This window comes from Cervus canadensis, chromosome 26 (assembly GCF_019320065.1).
Source record: "Cervus canadensis isolate Bull #8, Minnesota chromosome 26, ASM1932006v1, whole genome shotgun sequence".
NCBI classification, from domain to species: Eukaryota; Metazoa; Chordata; class Mammalia; order Artiodactyla; family Cervidae; genus Cervus; species Cervus canadensis.
In genome coordinates, this window is record NC_057411.1 from 46,515,094 (window position 1) to 46,538,360 (window position 23,267).

General features: G+C 42.0%; 2 protein-coding genes across 3 annotated transcripts in view; both read left to right on the plus strand.

Annotated features, from left to right (window-relative positions):
• Positions 1 to 2,670: 2,670 nt before the first annotated feature.
• On the plus strand, positions 2,671 to 10,411 carry FAM200B (family with sequence similarity 200 member B). Its single transcript, XM_043448263.1, is given in 4 exon segments — positions 2,671 to 2,900; positions 6,106 to 9,584; positions 9,586 to 10,187; positions 10,190 to 10,411. Coding segments are annotated over 3 exon segments (1,971 nt in total). The 5' UTR covers positions 2,671 to 2,900; positions 6,106 to 8,295; the 3' UTR covers positions 10,270 to 10,411.
• Positions 10,412 to 22,774: 12,363 nt separating this feature from the next.
• The window catches only part of BST1 (bone marrow stromal cell antigen 1), a 30,552-nt gene continuing 30,059 nt past the window's right edge, over positions 22,775 to 23,267 (plus strand). Inside the window, exon 1 of one of the 2 annotated variants that reach the window (XM_043448285.1) lies at positions 22,775 to 23,121. In XM_043448285.1, coding sequence (XP_043304220.1) covers positions 22,928 to 23,121 — 194 coding nt within the window. In that variant the 5' untranslated portion in view covers positions 22,775 to 22,927. The remainder of the gene's footprint in view (positions 23,122 to 23,267) is intronic. The other variant, XM_043448284.1, reaches the window with a different exon arrangement.

Below are 23,267 nucleotides of genomic sequence, written 5' to 3' on the forward strand. Positions count from 1 at the left end.
CATGCATAAATCTGGATCATTCTTAGAAACAGTGTTAAATGGAAAAAAATTCCTTACAAAAGAATACATGCAAAATAGCTACATTTATAATAAGGTTAAAAAAAGCAAAGACACATTGCATATCTGGGGGATACAGTAGGTAACCTTATAATAAACTCTAAAGAAAAGCAAAGTAATGAATAACAGAAAATTCAGGATAGTGGTTTCCTCTGGGAAGGAAGGAGGGGGAGCACATTAAGAAAGAGACATGTGTGTGTGTGTTAGTCGCTCAGTCATGCCTGACTCTTTGCAACTCCATGGACTGTAGTCCACCAGGCTCTGCTGTCCATGGAATTCTGCAGGCAATACTGGAGTGGGTAGCCATTCCCTTGTCCAGGGGATCTTCCCGACTCAGGGACTGAACCCACGTTGCCTGCAATGCAGGTGGATTTTTTACTGCTGAGCCACCAGGGAAGCCCAAGATTACCTTGGTATTCTATCTATTAGTTAGATGTTCACTGATCATTGGAGGCCAACTGAGACCACTATGTTACCAACAGAAGCGATACTAACTTTGGCAGCTTTCAAGATTCTTTCTCTCCGCATGGAAATACTGGACCCAAGCAAATTCAACTCGCACACTGGGCATTTCATTCACCCTGATCAAAACACTTAAAATTGCATCCGGTTTCACACTAAGCTTTTGGGATACTTTAGAACACACTTGCTGATTCATGAAATAAACGGAGATGCAGCCTAGATGCTCACAGAGATAGCCCCAAGCCCTGAACCTGAGGTGCCCAGTGTAGTTGCAGGGAGAGGAGCTTGGCAGGGTCACTGCCCCTGTAAAGGCTCCACATGAAACAGACTCTGAAGGCTAAGCATACCAACTATTGTTGCTCTTTGCTTTTTTTTTTTTTTTTTGGTAAAGGTGAAAACCCTTCTAGATGTCCTTCAACTATCAACCCTGGTGCTCTGTGGCAACCTAGAGGGGCAAGATGGTGTGGGGTATGGGAAGGGGGTTCAAGAGGGAGGGAACACCTACCACTGATTCATGTTGATGTATGGCAGAAACCAACACTATATTATAAAAACAATTATCCTCCAATAAAAAAAAAAACAACAAACAAACAGGTACTAATACAATACAGGTCTTTCCTAAAAGCGAAGTGGCCTAAAGCAAACTTTTAAAAGTGGGGGAGACCTGTATTATCAACCTGAAAAATAGTTGTCTGGTAACAAAATGAACTCTTCTTTGCACTGACTTTTTTTGTGCCTAAAAACGTGTTCTGTTAAACTATTCACAGGACAGAAATGAAAAATATTTATTTGTATACATTTTCTATCTATTTGATGAAATGCAGATTTATCTTAAAAATCAGTGAACTGCTAACCTAGAGACACAAACCTAAAATGATTATTAAAATAAGTCTTCCTAAATAAGTAAACTCCTTGGAAGGAAAGGACCAACCTAGATAGCATATTAAAAAGCAGAGACATTACTTTGCCAACAAAGGGCCGTCTAGTTAAGGCTATGGTTTTTCCAGTGGTCATGTATTGATGTGAGAGTTGGACTGTGAAGAAAGCTGAGCCCCAAAGAATTGATGCTTTTTAACTGTGGCGTTGGAGAAGACTCTTGAGAGTCCCTTGGACTGCAAGGAGATCCAACCAGTCCATCCTAAAGGAGATCAGTCCTGGGTGTTCATTGGAAGGACTGATGTTGAAGCTGAAACCAATACTTTGGCCACTTCATGCAAAGAGTGACTCATTGGAAAAGACCCTGATGCTGGGAGGGATTGGGGGCAGGAGGAGAAATGGACGACAGAGGATGAGATGGCTGGATAGCATCACCGACTCAATGGACATGAGTTTGGGTAGACTCCGGGCGTTGGTGGTAGACAGGGAGGCCTGGCGTGCTGCGATTCATGGGGTTGCAAAGACTCGGACACGACTGAGCGACTGAACTGAACTGAAATAAGTAAACAAAGTAAATGATAGCTGTTGCTGTTCGGTCGCTCAGACCTGTCTGACTCTTTGCGACCCCATGGACTGCAGCACGCCAGGCTTCCCTGTCCATCACCAACTCCCAGAGTTTGCTCAAACTCATGTCCATCGAGTCGGTGATGCCATTCAGCCATCTCATCCTCTGTCGTCCCCTTCTCCTGCCTTCAATCTTTTCCAGCATCAGGGTCTTTTCCAATGACTCGGCAATTTAGAAAATCTCTATAATTCTCTTACAGAGACTGACAAAATTAGCATGCTCGCGTGTGGCCGAGTGGGGCGACCCGGCCGGAGGCGGCGGTTCAGCATCACCAGTCACCAACATCATCAATCACCAGCATCATCAACATCAATCTCGGTTCCGGAGCGGCTGCTGGGCCAGCTGGAAGGTCTGCTTGATTGGTACCAGCCTCTTCTCCGCTCCCATGGCGCAGGACCGGGTCGAGGCGAAGCCCGTCCGCGCTTGACAACAGCCAGAGACTGACCACCATCGGGGTCTCATTAGACGCTCGGGACTCTGGTCAGTCAGCCGCAGACAGCCGACCGTTCTGTTACCGCCGGAGCCTTCAAATATCTCCCGCGAGAAAAGGAACCACCGCGAGACAACCGCGAGAACAGGGCCGCCTCCTGGCTTCGCGCGTGCGCAGAGGGCCGAGCCGGTCCTCTGCCCGTTGCGGGTTGGATTTCTCTGGATGCAGAGGCGAGGCCGGAAGTGGTGTTTAGTAGGGAATGGGGGGCGAGGTACACTGGCGGTCGGCAGGTTCGGCGGGAGGCTCGCGGCGCTGGGTTGGAGGTGAGAAGGAAGAAAGGCGAACTCTGGTGGGAGTGATCCGGATTCGGCTGAAGGGAGACATTGCGGGGTTCGTTGGCGGGGGGCACGTTTCGGTTTTGCTCACAGGACGGATGGACGTCCACTGGAGGTAGGGAGCTGCGATCCGGGATCCAGGGGCAGTTGCTCTCCGGTCGGCTGAAGGGGTCAGACTGGGGTTCGTAGACCTTGTTAGCTCCCTTGAGATCTGGAGGAAACGGGAGTCTCCTGGGAAGAGGATTACATTCTAATCTACTTAAAGCTCATACCTGCAAAGTCCTCCTCTTAAGGTGAAATTGCTAATGAGTGCACGACAACAATACAGGAAACAAAAGGAGACTATCAGACAGAGACAGAGGGTAATTTTAAGTTACTGGTTATGAGACAAGCAGGCAGTGCCTTCAGGAAAGAATCACGCCTTAACCATCCTTTTAAAAAATAGGATGTTTTTTGACTGACACAGAGTAGAAGTAAAACTATAACCAATACGTGTGTACTCAACATCCAAGTGGAAAAATTATTATTATATATTTGAAGCCCTTGGTCTGCTCCATCCAATTCCATTCTCTTGTCTCTTGACCAAGGTCCCTCCCCTTTAAAGCACCTTTATGTTTTATTTTTTAATTACATGTATAGTGCTGTTTTGCATAGTTTTCACAGTCAGAAATGTGTATATCCTTTGGCAGGTTTCTTTAACTTAATGTAAGATTTGACAGTGTTGTGTAACTCTAGCTTATTCATTGTTAACATCTGAACAGGTGTGTTCCCTTGTATGAATATATCCACTATCCATTTTCTTGCTTTGTATTCCCAGCGCCTGGCACATTGTAAATCCTTACATGTTAGTTGAGTGGATAAATGCTGTGGCATTTGAGCTAAATCATAAAGAACAAATAGAAAGAAAAAAAAAAAGAACAAATAGGATTTTAAATGACTTAAGGCAAGAGAAGTATTCCAGGCACAGGGAATACCAGTCAGTATGAAAGCAGAAGTGTGAAAGTGTCCGAGGTATTTCAGGAACTCACGGCAGGCCCTGTAGGATTGTATGGAGATACCCGTTTAAATGATGTTATCCTGAAGAGATTGCACTGGTTCATAGCCAGTAGAGGTTTTTGAATTAGGAGCAATCTGATCAGAGCTGTATTTTTAGAAGATAGTACTCAGAGCACTATGGACATATGTCTAATAGGTAAAAATTCATGGCAGGTCATTAAAGACCACACCTGTCAGGCATCATCATAATGATCATTGCGTTAAGCGTGTAAGGCAATCATGCAGACCTGCTTAAAACCTTAGAACATTCTCCTGGTCCATTCACAGCACTTTGTAGAGGGTTATTTCATACCTTCTGTCAAGCTTGCAACATTTTCTACTTCAGACTCCCATTTAGTTGTTACCTTGTATCCTCTTTCGGTTAACAAAGGACTTCCACATGCTTTCTTCCTCACATTTATCAGGTCTGTACACTAATATACTATGTCTGCTGTTACTGTAGGTGAATTGTCTGAAGAGAGTGGGTAAGCCCTCTAGGAATACTTTTTGAATACAGCAGTATACACTGTTGCTCTGAAGCACAGCCGAATGGACTCCTAAAGAGGCTTTCCAGGTGGCACTAGTGGTAAAGAACCCTCCTGCTGATGCAAGAGAAGTGGGTTTGATCACTGTGTAGGGAAGATCCTCTGGAGGAGGGTATGGCACTTCACTGCAGTATTCATGCCTGGAGAATCCCATGGACGGAGGAGCCCAGCAGGTGGGCTACAGTCCATGGGGTCGACTGAAGCTCATATCATTCTGTAATCTCTTTGGGTCTTCCCTGGTGGTTCAGACAGTAAAGAATCCGCCTGCAAGGCAGGAGACCCAGGTTCAATCCCTGGGTCGGGAAGATCCTCTGGAGGAGGGAATGACAGCTCACTCCAGAAATCTTGCCTGGAGAATTCCATGAGCAGAGGAGCCTGGTGGGCTACAATCCATGAGAGTCACAAAGAGTTGTACACAACCGAGCAACTAACACTTTGATTTTCAAAGAGGATTGGGTTGAAATGAGAATGGTAAAAATATAAAAGAACAGAATGATTTAAAGACAGTAGTTTTTGTCTAAAAGAATTACTCATACCCATAATAATATAAATGAGAGATTCGTTTTTTAAAAATCTGTTTCTTATTTTCAGGTAGAGTGACGTGTTTGACTTTTTAAGATGAATCTAAATATAGTTTACATTTATGTTTTTATAAGCAATTTATTTTGAAATAGAATATTGTCAATCCAGTTTTAAAGGTCTCACTAATCTTTGTCTTACATATCACCAAATTGTTCAAATATAGTTTGGTAACTTATTTTTCACTGACTAATAAAAATAGAATGTCCATGGTACAGTTTACTACAGGTGTCATTCATTCTCTGATTTAACCTTTCAAATGCATTTATTGAGAACCTACCATGTGACAAACACTGTTCTAGGAACAGGTAGATAAAAAGATTCATTAGTGGAAAGTCACTAACCTGAAACTGTATCCCATGCCTCTATTAGTACACTGTGGTATATAAGATACTTTCAGCTACAAGTATTTGGTCACCTTAACTCTTGAAAGCCTCTCCTAAAGAATGGCTAAGCTAAATGCACAGCCGATTAAAGAGCATTATTGCTCTTCTTATTCATCAAAGAGATCCAGATGCAGTTGCTTTTCCAGCAGTTTAGTTCTGGTTTAACATGGTGATGCTGTCCCCCATACTTTGCCTCCATCTGGGAGGCATCTGCCAGAAACTCATTCCTCCTCCAAAGAAAAGCTTTGCCTCTTTCTCAGAGGAGGGTAAGATATTTTGAACATGTCATCTTTGGGGAGACATCTAAGGAAGACTAAGTCAGAAGCATCTACCAGACCCTGAATTCTCTCTCCCGTAGGTTGCTAAGTCGTGTCGGACACTGCAACCCCATGGACTGCAGCACACCAGGCTCCCCTGTCCTTCACTATCTCCCTGAGTTTGCTCAAACTCATGTCCATTGAGTCAGTAGTGCCATCCAACCATCTCATCCTCTCCTGCCCTGTTCTCCTACCCTCAGTCTTTCCCAACATCAGGGTCTTTTCCAATGGCTGACTTTTTAAAAATGAGCATCCTTGTTAAAAATGCATGTTTACAAACAGTGCAGCAGTCAGGTTCCTTAGTGTTTACCCAAAGGAGTGGAAAACTGTTGTACACAAAAATACTGGCAGCCCATGTTTATAGCAGCTTTATTCACAAATTGCCAAAATTTGGGAGCAGCTAAGCTGTCTTTCAGTAGGTGAATGTATAAATAAACTTATAACCAAATATTTTTCAGTGCTAAGAAGACATGAGCTATTAAGTCATGAAACTACCTGGAGGACCTTTAAATGAATATTACCAAGTGAAAGAAGCCAACCTGAGAAGTCTGTATACATGTAATTCCGACAGTATGGCATCCTGGAAAAAGCAAAACTGTGAAGCTGAGCTGGTTAAAAAAATCAGTGACTACTAGAGATCAGTGGGGGTAGGAAGGAAGGGAAGGATAAATAGACAGAGACACAGGGTTTTTAGGGCAGTGAAAATACTCTGTGTGATGCCATGTGATGGATACATGCCATTATTCATTTGTCATAACTCATAGGATGTACAACCCCAAGAGTGAGCCTTAATGTAAGTGATGGACTTTGGGTGATGGCGATGTGTTGGTGTGGCTTTATCACCTATAACATGTACCACTACTCTGGTGAGGGATGTCGATAATGGGGAAGACTGTGGATGTGGGGGCAGGGCTATGTGGGAAAAAATCTCTACCTTTTGCTCAGTTTTGCTGTGAACCTAAAGTTGCTAAGTTTATTACATTAAAAAAAATGTATTATACATGATATACTATAAGTCCCCTTCAAGTTTACTGTTAAATACAATTTAATGAAGTCTTACAGAAGACTGTCGCCAAGGCCGCCTCCCTCTGGCAGCATCTTTCTTGTTTCAAGGTCAAAACATGATGCCTCTTTCAAATATGGCATGATTTTTAAAAGATTAGACCGGAATAAATGCAGTGGTGACAGGCTGATGAAAACTGATGGCATGCAGATCATTCGTGGGCTTCCCTGATGGCTCAGCAGTAAAGAATCCACCTGCCAATTCAGAAGACCTCGGTTCAAACCCTGGGTTCGGAAGATCCCCTGGAGGAGGAAATGGCAACCCACTCCAGTGTTCTTGCCTGGAAAATGCCATTGACAGAGGAAGTTGATGGGCTACAGTCCTGGGATTGCAAAGAGGCAGACGTGACTGAGCACGAATGGAAGACTTTACCCTTCTTCCATTCCATTCTTATCCCCACCCCAAACACACACACAAAGTGGCATCACTTAATGGAGAGGTTTGTAAGGAAGTGCTGTATTATGCTGATAAGACCCAAATATCCCAAGTTGAAGAAAGCAACGCAGTAAGTACTTTGTAGATGGGCACAGTCAAAGTGAGCCAAGAGGAAATAACAGTTAGTGAATGAGCTGTGCTTCTCCATGGTCTGCTGTGTTCGGCTTTGGCAGTGTACTCTGCATCTGCTGGTACTGACCCCCAGGTCTCACATCATTTTTTCTCTCTCCCAGTCTTGGTTGAAGTGTTCTGCCTTTTAGAAATGGGCCTAAACCTGTATAACATGGTGGTGAGGAGAACTATAGCTTTTTGCTTCAACATTCATGACCTTGGATCTTGTAAAGGTCACTAGAGCCGGGAACAGTACTCCTCTGTCTTGTAATGTTTAATGTCATATTTCTGGTCTTATTCCCAGGTCAAGGGTGCATTCCAAGAAAGCTCTAAAGATATATCACCAGCTCCAGCCATATAGTTGACCTAGCCATGGAAAACCTTGTTGGAACCTTACTAGATCAAAGCATAATTTGCCATCTTAAAAAATATGCTTCCCATCAGAAAGTATCAGGAATAAAAATCTGAGATATATACCCACCACTTCAAGGAAGTTCCAGTGTCAGCCAACAGTTGAGCAGATCAGCTAGTTTCTTTGATCATCAAGCAGACGTAGTCAGGCTGCCAACACAACAGAAGAAAATGTCTCTGTGTCAGTATTTTTCATGTTATGTGTGGGACCCAAGGAAATCAATTTTGTGAGTCATGATGAACATTTAAAAAAAATGAAATATCAGAGTGCTTTGCATAAATCCTTTTGCCAGAATTGTGCACCTTGCAGGGAATACTAAGGTCAGTTTCAATATGTGAAAAGATATTTGTTGGAGGGGATATGATGAATATAGTGTCCATTGATTGCTTAAGAAACCGTTTTTCAATAATTTGTCCATTGATGTTTGGTTTTCATAACAAAACGGCTGATGTGCAGCATAGTTGTATATTATAACTTGCAACTGGATATAAAATCTGAGATGTTCAACTGAGATTCAGTTGTGAATTAAATGTTTTGGAAAGATGTTATCTAGGCTATAAATAGGTATACACACATACATACATATTTGAGTTAGTGGCAATTGTAACATTCAAAATTGCTTTTAAAATGGATCATTTCTTTTTTAAAAGAAAGAGGAATAATGAAGCAAAATATGCAAAAGCATGTTCAAGTTCTACCTCTGGATCTGGAAGTGTGACCAGTGACAATTATGAGAAAAATATTGACTCTAATCTGCAAACATCAACTGCATTTGAACCACATTTCAAAAGGAAAAAAGTCAGTGTAAGATGTTATAATGAAGATTATTTAAAATATGGTTTTATCAAATGTGAAAAACCCTTTGAAAGTGACAGACCTCAGTGTGTTATTTGCAGTAATATTGTTGCAAACGAAAGCTTAAAACCTTCAAAATTAAAAAGGCACTTAGAAACACAGCATGCTGAACTTATTGATAAGCCTCTTGAATATTTTCAAAGGAAGAAAAAAGATGTAAAGTCACCAACACCATTTTGTAGCTATTCTGCTGTCAGTGAGAAAGCCTTATTATCATCGTACTTGGTTGCATATCGTGTAGCAAAAGAGAAAATGGCTTACACAGCTGCAGAAAAAATTATTCTTCCAGCATGCCTGGATATGGTGTGTACAATTTTTGATGATAAATCTGCAGATAAATTAAAAACTATTCCTAATGATAGCAGGATAGCTCTTCGCATTTGTACAATTGCTGAGCATTTAGAGGCCACGCTTACTACTCGAGTACACTCAGGAATAGACTTTGCAGTTCAGTTTGATGAAAGCACTGATATTGGAAGCTGCACAGAACTTTTAGTCTATGTGAGATACACATGGCAAGGTGATTTCATGGAGGATTTTTTGTGTTGTTTAAACTTAACCTCATGCCTAAGTGAATTAGATATTTTCACAGAATTGGAAAAGTGCATTGTTGGTCACTATAACTTAAACTGGAAAAACTGCAAAGGAATCACAAGTGACGGAACAGCAAACATAACTGGGAAACAGAGCAGAGTAATTAAAAAGTTGCTCGAGGTGAGTAGTGCCACGTGGAATCACTGTTTTATACATTGTGAAGTGTTAGTGTCCAGAGAGATCCCACAAAATCTCATGGAAGTATTGAAAAATGCGGTGAAAGTTGTTAATTTTATTAAAGGAAGCTCACTAAACAGCCGACTGCTTGAAACCTTCTGTTCAGAGATTGGAGCTAACTATACCCACTTACTGTATCACACCAAAGTCCGCTGGTTATCTCAAGGGAAAGTACTAAGCAGGGTTTATGAACTCAGGAACGAGATCCACATTTTTCTCACTGAAAAGAAATCTCATTTGGCAACTATTTTTGAGGATGATATTTGGGTAATGAAACTGGCATATTTAACATATTTTTGGCATCCTTAATGAACTCAGTTTAAAACTACAGTGGAAAAACAATGATGTATTCCAACAGATGGAACGGATCCAAGGATTCCGAAAGACATTATTGTTGTGGCAAGCGAGACTGAAAAGCAACCATCCTAGCTATTACATGTTTCCAAGATTTTTGCAGCACATTGAAGAGAATGTTATTAATGAGAACATTTTGGAGGAAATAAAACTAGAGATACTGTTGCGTCTCACTTCTCTCTCTCAAACTTTTAACGATTTCTTCCCAGAAGAGAAATTTGAAACACTAAGACAAAATTGTTGGGTAAAAGATCCATTTGCTTTTCGAAACCCAGAATCAATAACTGAGTTAGACCTGGTGCATGAAGAAGAGAATGAATTATTGCAGCTCAGTTCTTCATTCACAATGAAGAATGATTATGAAGCATTAAGTTTATCAGCATTTTGGATTAAGATAAAGGAAGACTTTCCTTTGCTAAGTTGAAAGAGTGTCCTGCTACTATTACCATTCACGACAACTAGTTTGTGTGAACTGGGGTTTTCGGTCTTAACCCAGTTAAAAACAAAGGAAAGGAATGGATTCAGTGGTGCAGCAGAAATGTGGTAGCACTCTCCTCCTGTGTTCCAGACTGGAACGAGCTGATGTGCAGGCAGGACACTCCCCACGTTAAATCGTTTTGACCCGGTTTTTGTTTGCGTTTCATATATTGTGATCCTTTCCTGTGTTGTATTTAAATGTTAATATAGCAGTGTATGTGGTAACCTATGTTTTATTTTTGTTATATTTAAATACTAATAAAATCATAATTTTATGTCCATTGAACAGAAATCTAATGAATTTTGATTAGTGGACATGCACTCTTGTAGAGACATTTGGGATATGAAATGAAGAAAACAAAAGATCATTCTCCAGTGGAGCTTTAGTTCTGGCAAGGAGAGAAAGATGATAAATGTAATAAATACAACCTTTATAATATTTAGCAGATAATAAGTGCTATAGGAATGGACTTCCTCAGTGGCTCAATGGTAAAAAATCCCCCTGCAATGCAGGAGACAAAGAGACATGGGTTTGATCCCTGGGGTGGGAAGATGCCCTGGAGGAGGGCATGGCAACACACTCCAGTATTCTTGCCTAGAGAATTACATGGACAGAGGAAGCTGATGGGTTACAGTCCCTGGGGTCACAAAGAGTTGGGACATGACTAAGCACATGTGCAGTGCAACAAGTGCTATAGAAAGTAATAAGAAAGGTCAGGGAAGTATTTGAGAAGCAAATCATGAAGGACTGGACCATTATAGGGCCTCTGGGTTTTGTCAGTGACATGGAGAGCAATTGAAGGGTTCTGTGCAGGAGAGACGTGGTGTGAATTAGGTTTTCAAAAACTCCCTCTGACTTCTGTTTTGAGAATAGATTGAATTTAAAGATTGCCTCTTTAAAGAAGTCCTTCCTAATCACCTTAGTTTGGAACATTTTTTTATTATTCTTCCTTCTATTTCTTTGCTTTCTTGGTGGTATGTAATTTTTAATATTTGTATTTATTTGATTACTGGTTCTGTCAGTCTGCCACCTTGGAATGCATGCTCCATAGGAGCAGAAATTGTGTCCCATCTTGCATGATACATAGTAAGTAGATATTCCATTTACATCAGCTGAGGCACAAATGAATCCGTGATACCTATCACTTGTAACTTGAGGTCATATTCCCTGGAATAACTAATGTATGGCAAATTTCTTTGTCCTTTTTTACATTTAAATATCTGATTTGGGGGGACCTACCTGGTGATCCAGTGGTTAAGACTTCACCTTCCAGTGCAGGGGGTTCTGGTTCAACCCCTGGTCAGGGGACTAACCTTGTGGTTCAGCATCTGCCTGCAATGTGGGAGACCTGGGTTTGATCCCTGGGTTGGGAAGATCCCCTGGAGAAGGGAAAGGCTACCCACTCCAGTATTCTGGCCTGGAGAATTCCATGGACTGTATAGTCCATGGGGTCTCAAAGAGTCAGACACAACTGAGTGACTTTCACTTCACTTCAGGGGACTAAGGTCCCAAATGCCGCAAGGTGTGACCAAAATTTTTTGTAAAATTGGAGCTTTGTCGGATTAGAAGTGTTCCCAAGCAGCACTGATTTGATGTTGCTTCCTCACATCGTTGCTGAAAATGAAGCAACTTAATTGCTTAACAGGTCTTCCTCAAACTGCTTTCAACTTCTGCCCCTCGTATTTCCTGACTCCCCTCCCCACCTGTTTCTTTGCAGCCTCTCCTAGCATTGTTGTAATCTTTGGAGATTTTTTAGATTTTTCTATTCTGTTAAAAGTAATAGACATATCCCTTTTGGGTGCTTTAAGTTGGAAGACAATTCTCCATGAATAGTTCACATTTCTGCACAATCTGAATCCTCTGAATAGAAGTATTTGGATTTAAATTAAGAATATGCGTGTAAGGGAATATTCCAGGATGGTGAGACTAGAAACATCCTTCTTCCCAAGGAACATCCCTGGGAAGTAAAGGTCAAGTCTTCTTACTTCCCTGGAGACATTTGCTTGCCTTCCAAGAGTAATAATGAGTAATCTCTTTGTGGAGAAGGGTAGGAAGATGTACCAGTAGCCCCTTCAAACCCGTTTCCTGTGGTGCAAGCACTGCATGAAAAGCTAACACCTACTTCCCTGATGGCTCAGACGGTAAAGCGTCTGTCTACAATGAGGGAGACCTGGGTTCAATCCCTCCGTCAGGAAGATACCCTGGAGAAGGAAATGGCAACCCACTCCAGTACTATTGTCTGGAAAATCCCAGGGACCGAGGACCCTGAAAAGCTAACACCTGCAGGAACTGGAGCATAGGCAGCGACCCCACAGCGCTGATCTGGCTCCCCGCCCCCCCCCCCTTTTTTTTTTCTTGCTATAAGTAATAAGTTGTATCTCTGACCCAAAGGTCTTTTATCTTTATGACCAACATGTCACCTCTGCAGTTCACGGGGTCACAAAGAGCCAGACACAACTTAGCGACGGAACAACAATGTCACTTCTACAAAATCCCTTTTACCGTGTGTGACAACATACTCACAGGTTTCAAGGATTAAGACTTGGCCATCTTTAGTGGGAACCATTATTCAGCCTATCACAGTCCACCCCCAGTCCTCACAGACTCTTATACGTCCCACATGAAAAATACGTTCACCTATTACAGGGGCTTCCCAAAATCTCAGCCCATTACAGCATCAACTCAAATCTCATATCTCATCATCTAAATTATGTATGGGTGCACTTCTGGGTATAACCTATCCTGGAGCAAAATCTGTGGACCTGTGAAATTAGAAAGTAAGTTTGTGTTCCAAAAATAGAATGGTGGGACAGGCATAGGGTAACAGATCCTTCCTCATTCAATAAGGGAGAGAATGAAAGAAAAGAGTCAGTTGATCACCTGTAAAGTCCACCTAGGCAAACTCCATTAGAAGCATAGAAATAACTTCATGGCTCACGCCTCTGCCCCCTGGACTCCTGATTCCACTCTCTGGAGCTCTCCACCCTTGAAATCATCTTATGAAGAGTAATACAGCTCTGTTGTCCACTGCCTGTTTTCTGTCTGTAGAATTTTGGGAATCTGGCAGCATTTACAACTTTGTCCCTTGGCCCTTTTCATCCAACCTGACTATATTTCTGTTGGTACAGCAGTCTCATAAATGTTGTGGGTGATAAACTCACTCTGTCAGAAGAGGCTACTCCACAGATATTTCCTGAACCACTTCATTTTTGTTTCTGGCTTCTGAGTCATAGAACCCTTCAAAGAACCCTCTATGGACTTGAATCTGCTAACCTTCTGTACTTCCCAGTTCAGTTCAGTTCAGTCGCTCAGTCGTGTCTGACTCTTTGCGACCCCATGAATTGCAGCACACCAGGCCTCCCTGTCCATCACCAACTCCCAGAGTTTACTCAAACTCATGTCCATCGACTCGGTGATGCCATCCAGCCATCTCATCCTCTGTCGTCCCCATCTTCTCCTGCCCCCAATCCCTCCCAGCATGAGGGGCTTTTCCAATGAGTCAACCCTTCGCATGAGGTGGCCAAAGTACTGGAGTTTCAGCTTCAGCATCAGTCCTTCCAATGAACACCCAGGACTGATCTCCTTTAGGATGGACTGGTTGGATCTCCTTGCAGGCCAAGGGACTCTCAAGAGTCTTCTCCAACACCACAGTTCAAAAGCATCAATTTTTCAGCGCTCAACTTTCTTCACATTCCAACTTTCACATCCATGCATGACCACTGGAAAAACCATAGCCTTGACTAGATGGAATTTTGTTGGCAAAGTAATGTCTCTGCTTTTTAATATGCTATCTAGGTTGGTCATAACTTTCCTTCTAAGGAGTAAGCGTCTTTTAATTTCATGGCTGCAATCACCATCTGCAGTGATTTGGGAGCCCCAAAAAATAAAGTCAGCCACTGTTTCCACTGTTTCCCCATCTATTTCCCATGAAGTGATGGGACCAGATGCCATGATCTTAGTTTTTTGAATGTTGAGCTTTAAGTCAACTTTTTCACTCTCATCTTTCACTTTCAGCAAGAGGCTTTTTAGTTCCTCTTCACTCTCTGCCATAAGGGTGGTGTCATCCGCATATCTGAGGTTACTGATGTTTCTCCTGGCAATCTTGATTCCAGCTTGTGCTTTTTCCAGCCCAGCACTTCTCATGGTGTACTCTGCATATAAGTTAAATAAGCAGGGTGACAATATACAGCCTTGATATACTCCTTTTCTATTGGAACTAGTCTGTTGGTCCATGTCAAGTTCTAACTGTTGCTTCCTGACCTGCATATAGGTTTCTCAAGAGGCAGGTAAGGTGGTCTGGTATTCCCATCTCTTTCAGAATTTTCCACAGTTTATTGTGATCCACACAGTCAAAGGCTTTGGCATAGTTAATAAAGCAGAAATAGATGTTTTTCTGGAACTCTCTTGCTTTTTCAATGATCCAGCAGATGTTGGCAATTTGATCTCTGGTTCCTCTGCCTTTTCTAAAACCAGCTTGAACATCTGGAAGTTCACGGTTCATGTATTGCTGAGGCCTGGCTTGGAGAATTTTGAGCATTACTTTACCTAGCGTGTGAGATGAGTGCAATTATGCAGTAGTTTGAGTATTCTTTGGCATTGCCTTTCTTTGGAATTGGAATGAACACTGACATTTTCCAGTCCTGTGGCCACTGCTGACTTTTCCAAATTTGCTGACATATTGAGTGCAGCACTTCCACATCATCATCTTTCAGGATTTGAAATAGCTCAACTGGAATTCCATCACCTCTACTAGCTTTGTTCATAGTGATGCTTTCTAAGGCCCACTTGACTTCACATTCCAGGATGTCTGGCTTCTAGGTGAGTGATCTCACCATCGTGATTATCTGGGTCGTGAAGATCTTTTTTTTTTACGGTTCTTCTGTGTATTCTTGCCACCTCTTCTTAATATTTTCTGCTTCTGTTAGGTCCATACCATTTCCGTCCTTTATTGTGCCCATCTTTGCATGAAATATTCCCTTGGTATCTCTAATTTTCTTGAAGAGATCTCTAGTCTTTCCCATTCTGTTGTTTTCCTCTATTTCTTTGCATTGATCTCTGAGGAAGGCTTTCTTATCTCTCCTTGCTATTCTTTAGAACTCTGCATTCAAATGGGAAAATCTCTCCTTTTCTCCTTTGCTTTTCCCTTCTCTTCTTTTCACAGGTATTTGTAAGGCCTCCTCAGACAACCATTTTGCCTTTTTGCATTTCTTTTCCATGGGGATGGTCTTGATCCCTGTCTCCTGTACAATGTACTTCCCAAGCACTAGCAAAAGTCTATCCACACTTAAAATGGTTAAGATGATAACTTTAATGTGTATTTTACCACAGTTAAATTTTGAATTAAAAAAAAAAAAAAGACAATACCTCACCAACCACATCATTGGCTAACTCTCCAGAGCATCCTTTCCTAACAGTGAATCTCTTAACTCCAGCATTATTTGCAATCTGCATAGTCTAAGACTTTCCCAAATAAAATTCTGCTAACTTTTTGTAACAGTTCTCTCCACCTTTTTCTTTCACATTTTACCAAAGGCAACAAGGAGAAACCAGGTCACACCTTCAAAACTTCTCTGGGAAATCTCAACCAAATACCCAAATTTGTTGCTTACAAGTTCTGTTTTCTGTATAATTTATAGGACACAGTATTACTATTATATAAAAGAACCCCCTTGCTTCCAATTTCCAAAAACATATTCCTCTTTTCCTCCTGAGACTTTATCAGCAGACACTGATATTTCTTTTTTTTTTTTTTTTGGCTGTGTCACATGGCATACGGGATCTTAGTTCCCTGAGCAGGGTTCAAACTCATGCCTCTGCAGTGGCAGCTTGAGGTCTTAACCACTGGACCACCAGGGAAGTCCCCCAAACCCACATTTCTACTAACTGTGTGTTAACGGCAATCTAGGATTTTCTATCATGTTCCTCAAAATTCTTCCAGCTTCTACCTGTTACCCACTTCCGAACCACTTTCATATTTTTAGCATTTGTTACAGTAGAGTTGGCAGAGTTTGGAGCCAGAAAAAAATCTTTCTTCCAATGATTGAACTCACCACACTCCTTCTCCAATTCCACTTCTTCTTTGGGGAATGCTCCTGGCAGACTCTGGCCAAGATTATCCAGAGGTAAATGCTCATGATGTCCCTCCCAAGCTTAGTCTTGGATCTGAAGACAAAGGGAGGCAGAAAGACAGACACTTCAGAGACCAAAACCTCTACTCACTTCCTCTTGCTGCGGTAACAAATGACCACCATCTGAATGGCTTAAAACGACATGGATTTATTATCTTTTGGAGACAGAAGTCCAATGATCATCTCATTGGACTAAAGTCAAGGTGTCAGCAGAGTTTGTTCCTTCTGGAGACCCCAGGGAAGAATCTGTTTCCTTGAGTTTTCAAGCTTTTAGGGTCTTCCTTCATTTGCTGTCTCACAGCACCTTCCTACATCTTCAAAGCCAGCAGCAAAGCACCTTCAAATATCTCTCTGCTTCCATCACCACATTGCCTTCTCTCTACGATTGTCTTCACTTATGAATCTATTGGACCCATCCAGATGATCCATTATAATCCCTCCATCTCAGGATCCCTAATTTAACCACATCTGCAAAGTCCCTTTTACCATGTAAGCTGATGTAGTCATAGGTTCCACAGGACTAAGACAGGGACATCTCTGTGGGACCATTACTCAGTTGACCACAACTGAAAATATACACAAGGAACAAATAAGACAATGATAAGCATTTAAAGGGGCTTCCCAGGTGGCACTGGTGGTAGAGAATCTGCTGGCCAATGGAGGAGACAGAAGAGACATGACTTCCATCCCAACTCTTAGATCAGGAAGATCCCCTGGAGTAGGAAATGGCAACCAGCTTCAGTATTCTTGCCTGGGAAATTCCATGGACAGAGGGGCCTGGCAGGCTACAGTTTATGGGGTCACAAAAGAGCTGGATGTGACTGAATGACTGAGGACAAGTATTTAAAACATTCATTGAAAAAAAAAATTCATTGAGAGGACATTATGAAACATTCAAACCTTCAAATCCATTCTCTCTCTTGCTTCATCCTCCAGCAACCAAAAACTTCAACCAGCAAAAAAGACAAAATTTTCAATAGGGAAGTTCAGGAATTACTGAAAGCATTTGTTGTTCAAGAGGACAAAGTTCAAATTAGTACTGTGTCCAAGATCTTTAAGATATAAAATATGATCCTGGAAAGTCCCTGGTGGTCCAGTGGTTAGGACTCCATGCTTTCACTTCTAAGGGCACGGGGCCAATTCCTGGTCAGGGAAATAGATTCTGCAAGCCTTAAGGTAGGGCCAAAAAAAAAAAAAAAAAAATATGACCCTAACTTTTTTAGTCAGATCTCAACCTGCACACTACTTATCAGTGAAAATAAAATCTCACCTTTTCTAGAGAAGCCCCATGCTTTCCCATTGTTCTGCCTTTGCTCAGGCAATTGGTTCCATCTGAAATCTCTTTTCTCCCAATTCTGTATATCAGCATTCTCTTCTTTCTTCTAGAACTTCATATAAGGAGAATGATAAAGTATGTATTCTGTTATGTTTAGCTTCTTTCATTAAGCATATGTATATTTTTAGATTCTTCATTGTTTGCTCCTTTGTGTCATTTAGTTGTATTTTATTGTAGACTACATCACAATTTGCTTATTCTTTTCTCGTTGGGTATCTGTGGTGTTTAGGGACTACTATGAATTAAGCTGCTATGCATATTTCATGTATAAATCTTTCAGTTCAGTTCAGTCGCTCAGTCGTGTCTGACTGCGACCCCATGGCTGCGGCAAACCAGGCCTCCCTGTCCATCACCAACTCCTGGAACCTACTCAAACTCATGTTCATTGAGTCGGTGATGCCATCCAACCGTCTCATCCTCTTTCATCCCCTTCTCCTCCTGCCCTCAATCCCTCCCACCATCAGGGTCTTTTCCAATGAGTTGGCTCTTCGCATCAGGGGGCCAAAGTATTGAAGTTTCAGCTTCAACATCAGTCTTTCCAATGAACACCCAGGACTGATCTCCTTTAGGATGGACTGGTTGGATCTCTTTGTTGTCCAAGGGACTCGCAAGTGTCTTCTCTAACACCACAGTTCAAAAGCGTCAATTCTTCAGTGCTCAACTTTCTTTATAGTCCAACTCTCACATCCATACATGACTATTGGAAAAACCATAGCTTTGACCAGATGGACTTTTGTTGCCAAAGTAGTGTCTCAGCTTTTTAATACACTGTCTAGGTTGGTCATAACTTTGCTTCCAAGGAGCAGGCGTCTTTTATTTTCATGGCTGCAATCACCATCTGCAGTGATTTTGAAGCCCAAAAAATAAAGTCTGACACTGTTTCCACTGTTTCCCCATCTATTTCCCATGAAGTGATGGGACCAGATGCCATGATCTTAGTTTTTTGAATGTTGAGCTTTAAACCAACTTTTTCCACTCTCCTCCTTCACTTTCATCAAGAGGCTTTTTAGTTCCTCTTCACTTTCTGCCATAAGGGTGGTGTCATCCACATATCTGAGGTTATTGATATTTCTCCTGGCAATCTTGATTCCAGCTTGTGCTTCTGATGTACTCTGCATATAAGTTAAGTAAGCAAGGTGACAATATACAGCCTTGACATACTCCTTTCCCAATTTGGAACCAGTCTGTTGTTACATGTCCAGTTCTAACTGTTGCTTCTTAACCTGCATACAGATTTTTCAGGCGGCAGGTCACATGGTCTGATATTCCCATCTCTTGAAGAATTTCCCACAGTTTATTGTGATCCACACAGTCAGAGGCTTTGGCGTAGTCAATAAAGCAGAAATAGATGTTTTTCTGGAACCCTCTTGCTTTTTTGATGATCCAGTGCATGTTGGCAATTTGATCTCTGGTTCCTCTGCCTTTTCTAAAACCAGCTTGAACATCTGGAAGTTCATGGTTCACATACTGTTGAAACCTGGCTTGGAGACTTTTGAGCGTTACTTTGCTAGCATGTGAGATGAGTACAATTGTATGTTTGTTTGAACATTCTTTGGCATTGCCTTTCTTTGGGATTGGAATGAACACTGATCTTTTCCAGTCCTGTGGCCACTGCTAACTTTTCAAAATTTGCTGACATATTGAGTGCAGCACTTCCACATCATCATCTTTTAGGATTTGAAATAGCTCAGCTGGAATTCTATCACCTCCACTAGCTTTGTTCATAGTGATTCTTCCTTAGGCCCACTTGACTTCACATTCCAGGATGTCTGGTTCTAGATGAGTGATCACACTATTGTGGTTTTCTGGCTCATGAAGATCTTTTTTGCATAGTTCTTCTGTGTATTCTTGCCACCTCTTCTTAATATCTTTTGCTTCTTTTATATCCATACCATTTCTGTCCTTTATTGAGCCCATCTTTGCATGAAATGTTCCCTTGGTATCTCTAATTTTCTTGAAGAGATCTCTAGTTTTTCTCATTCTAGTGTTTTCTTTTATTTCTTTGCATTGATCACTGAGTAAGGCTTTCTTATCTCTCCTTGCTATTCTTTGGAACTCTGCATTCAAATGGGTATATATTTCCTTATCTCCCTTGCCTTTAGCTTCTCTTCTTTTCTCAACTATTTGTAAGGCCTCCTCAGACAACCACTTTTCCTTTTTACATTTTTTTTTTCTTGAGGCTGGTCTTGATCACTGCCTCGTGTATCATGTCAGGAACTTCCATCCATAGTTCATCAGGCACTCTTGTCTATCAGATCTAATCCTTTGAATCTATTTGTCACTTCCACTGTATAATCATAAGGGATTTGATTTAGGTCATACCTGAATGGTCTAGTGGTTTTCCCTGCTTTCTTCAATTTAAGTCTGAATTTTGGAATAAGGAGTTCATAATCTGAGCCACAGTCAGCTCCTGGTCTTGTTTTTCCTGACTTTATAGAGTTTCTCCATCTTTGGCTTCAAAGAATACAATCAATCTGATTTTGACATCTGGTGGTGTCCATGCACAGAGTCTTCTCTTGTGTTGTTGGGAGAGGGTGTTTGCTATGACCAGTGCATTCTCTTGGTAAAACCCTGTTAGCCTTTGCCCTGCTTCACTTTGTACTTCATGGCCAAATTTGCCTGTTACTCCAGACATATTTTCATTTTTTTCTTTGGCAAATACCTAGTAGTAGAATATCTTCCTTGGTGAGCTGTCTGCTCATATTTTAAAAGCAGATACCATTTTAAAATTTGGGTGGTTTTTATTATTTTTGAGTTGTTGAATTCTTTCTAATTTCTGGATGTAAGTGTTAAAGCAGTAGTCAGCATTTACATTATTGTGTCTCATGAATATTATTCATAGCTGAGCTTAGAGTATTCTGTGATTATGTTTTTTTCTTGTAAACTTACTTAACTGAGAGATAATAATTGTCTCCCTTCTCCCAAGTTTATTTGGTTCGTATTCTGTTAACACATACATTTGTAATCATGGTTAAATTATCTGCAAGATGTATAAATCTCTCAATGCATTCAGAAGCATTAGTCAATACTTCAGGTGATTTCTTTCGCACTGTCTGTCGTTTTCTCTGTTTTTGTTTTTTTTTTTTTTCTTGGAAACATCCTTCCTAGAGCTGTCAGCACAATGAATGGAAATGGCTTGCTCTCAAGTTCATCTCTGAAATTTCATACTCTTGAGATTTATCCTAAAGACTTCCAGAGAGAAAGTCAAATAAACAGGATTAGGAAAATGGCCTTGGCTCTTTCAACAATAATATAGACATCAGAAAACAATGGCGCACTACCTTCAAAATTTTGAGGGAAAATGATTTTCAACTTAAAATTCTCTCCAACCAAACTCTCAGTGAAGTGTGAGGGTAGAATAATGCCATTTTACATTATTATGCAAAAGTCAAAAAATTTAGCCCCTATGGCATCTTCTGAAGATGCTATTGGAAGATGCGATCTAAAAAACAAGAAAGAAGACAGGAGATCTAGGAAACAGGACATCAACTCAAGACAGAGGAGAACCAGCATCTTCCTGGACCACTGCAAGACAACTATGCAGCAACTTGAGAGCAGTGAGCTCAGATTGGGACAGTAAACTGGACAAGAAAGGATGTTTCCAAGAAGCAAAAAGAAAGAGAGCATGAGACACCTGAAATATTGACTGATGCTTTAAAATGCATTGAGGGATTTAAGAGTCTGGTAGAGAATTTGACCATAATCATAAGTGTACATATTACACCAAGTAAACAAATAAGCCAGTGGTGGGGAATGGTGGGAGAAAGACTGCAGGCAGCAACCAAGACCCAGTGTAGCCGTAACAGTAGTAAGTGTTAGTCGCTCAGTCGTGCCCGACTCTTTGCAACCCCATGGACTACAGCCCACCAGGTTCCTGTGTCCATGAGATTTTCTAGGCAAGGATGCTGGGGTGGGTTGCCATTTCCTTCTCCAAGGATTGAACCTGGGTTTCCTGCACTGCAGGCAGATTCTTTACCGACTGAGCTACAAGGGAAGCCATAATAAAAATAAATAAATCTTAAAAATAAAAAAAAAAAAAGACTTGCCTAAAGAAAGATACAGAAGGCTGTATTTTTCCTCCCAGTGTATTTGGCTGCAGTAGGTCTTTATTGCAGCATGAGAGATCTTTAGTTGCAGCGTGGGAGATCTTTAGCTGTGGCATGCAAACTTTTAGTTGCAGCTTGTGGGATCTAGTTCCCTGACCAGGGATCAAACCCAGGTTCCCTGCATTGGGAGCATGAAGTCTTAGCTGCTGAACCTCCAGGGAAGTCCTAAGGCTGCCTTTTGAGGATATGTGGAGTTAAAGTTCAAATTTCCTTTTCCACAGTGGGAAGTCAAAGATACTATCCAAGACGGAAACATCAAGAACAGCATATAGGTTTATTATTTGGAAATGTGGAAGTCAATACCAGGGGAATAAAAAAAAACCTGCTGAAAAAATTTTAAATGCTTATTTCTGGAAAGTGGAGTTCAGTTAGGAAGGGACTGGACAGGAGAATGAGGGTTTTGATTAAAACTTCAAAAACAAAAAAAAGAGATTAAAATAAAACTTTAATAATGTAAATGCTGTAAATTATTAAATGTAAATTTAATAATGTAAATTATTTACATTAAAAGTTAAATTTATTAAATCTAAATTTAATAATGTAAATTCTAGAATCCTCCCACCCTACCTCTCACAGACCTCCCACGTTTATTACATGTCTGCCAGACACTCCGTTCAAAGCTATCATCACCGAGGGACTGAGGACTTGGCCCTCCACGTGGAGTTCTGCTAATCTTAGCTCCCTGCACTGATATCTCAGGAATTCTGCACCTATCTGGAAAGGAGTCTGTAACATTGGACAAGTTACTTAATTTCCCTGAAGCTACTCACCTGTGAATGGGAGTGATAAATATAGCCCAGAGAGGCATTGTGATAAGGCAATGAAAAATATGCACTCAGAGGGCTTGGCACTTTGTAATAAATAATAATTATTTCCTGAAAGCAAATATCATTCACTTATTATTGGGCCGTCGAGAAAGAGGACGTCTTTGAAAGCTGTCGGTGTGAAACTTGGAAAAATCTTCCCTTGGGGGACTGAACTCGTCCCACCCCTTCTCCAACCTGCTTGCTTCCTGGGAGCTCCCTCCCGGTGGACTCCGGCCACGGTTAGCTGAGGGCAGTAGTCCTGCCCGGGGTGATGTCCCAACTCGGTCCCGGAGCTGAAGCAGAAAGGGGGGGGACAGGAAGTGAGCGCGGGTGCCGATTGGGCTAAGAGCGCGGCGCGGGGGCCGCTCAACCGGGCTGGGAGGGGAGGGGCGGGTCCCGGAGCAGAGTCGCCCGAAGAGCCAGCGATGGCTGGCCCGGGGAGCGCACGCGGGGGCCGCCCGCGGCCGGCGCTGCTGCTGCTGCTGCTGCATCTGCGGTGGCCCCCGGTCGCCGGCGCCGCGGGCGCGCGTTGGAGCGGGCCGGGTACCACCCCGCACCTGCAGAGCATCTTCCTGGGCCGCTGCGCCGAGCAGACCGTGCTGCAGAACCCGGAGCTGCGGTGAGCGCGGCAGGGGGCTGGGGAACCGGAGGGGGAGGGGGGTGGGGGAAAGGGGTAGGGGGTGGGACACAGGGGGAGGGGTGGGATAAAGGGGGGAGGGGTGGGATAAAGGGGCAGGGGTGGGATAAAGGGGGGAGGGGTGGGAC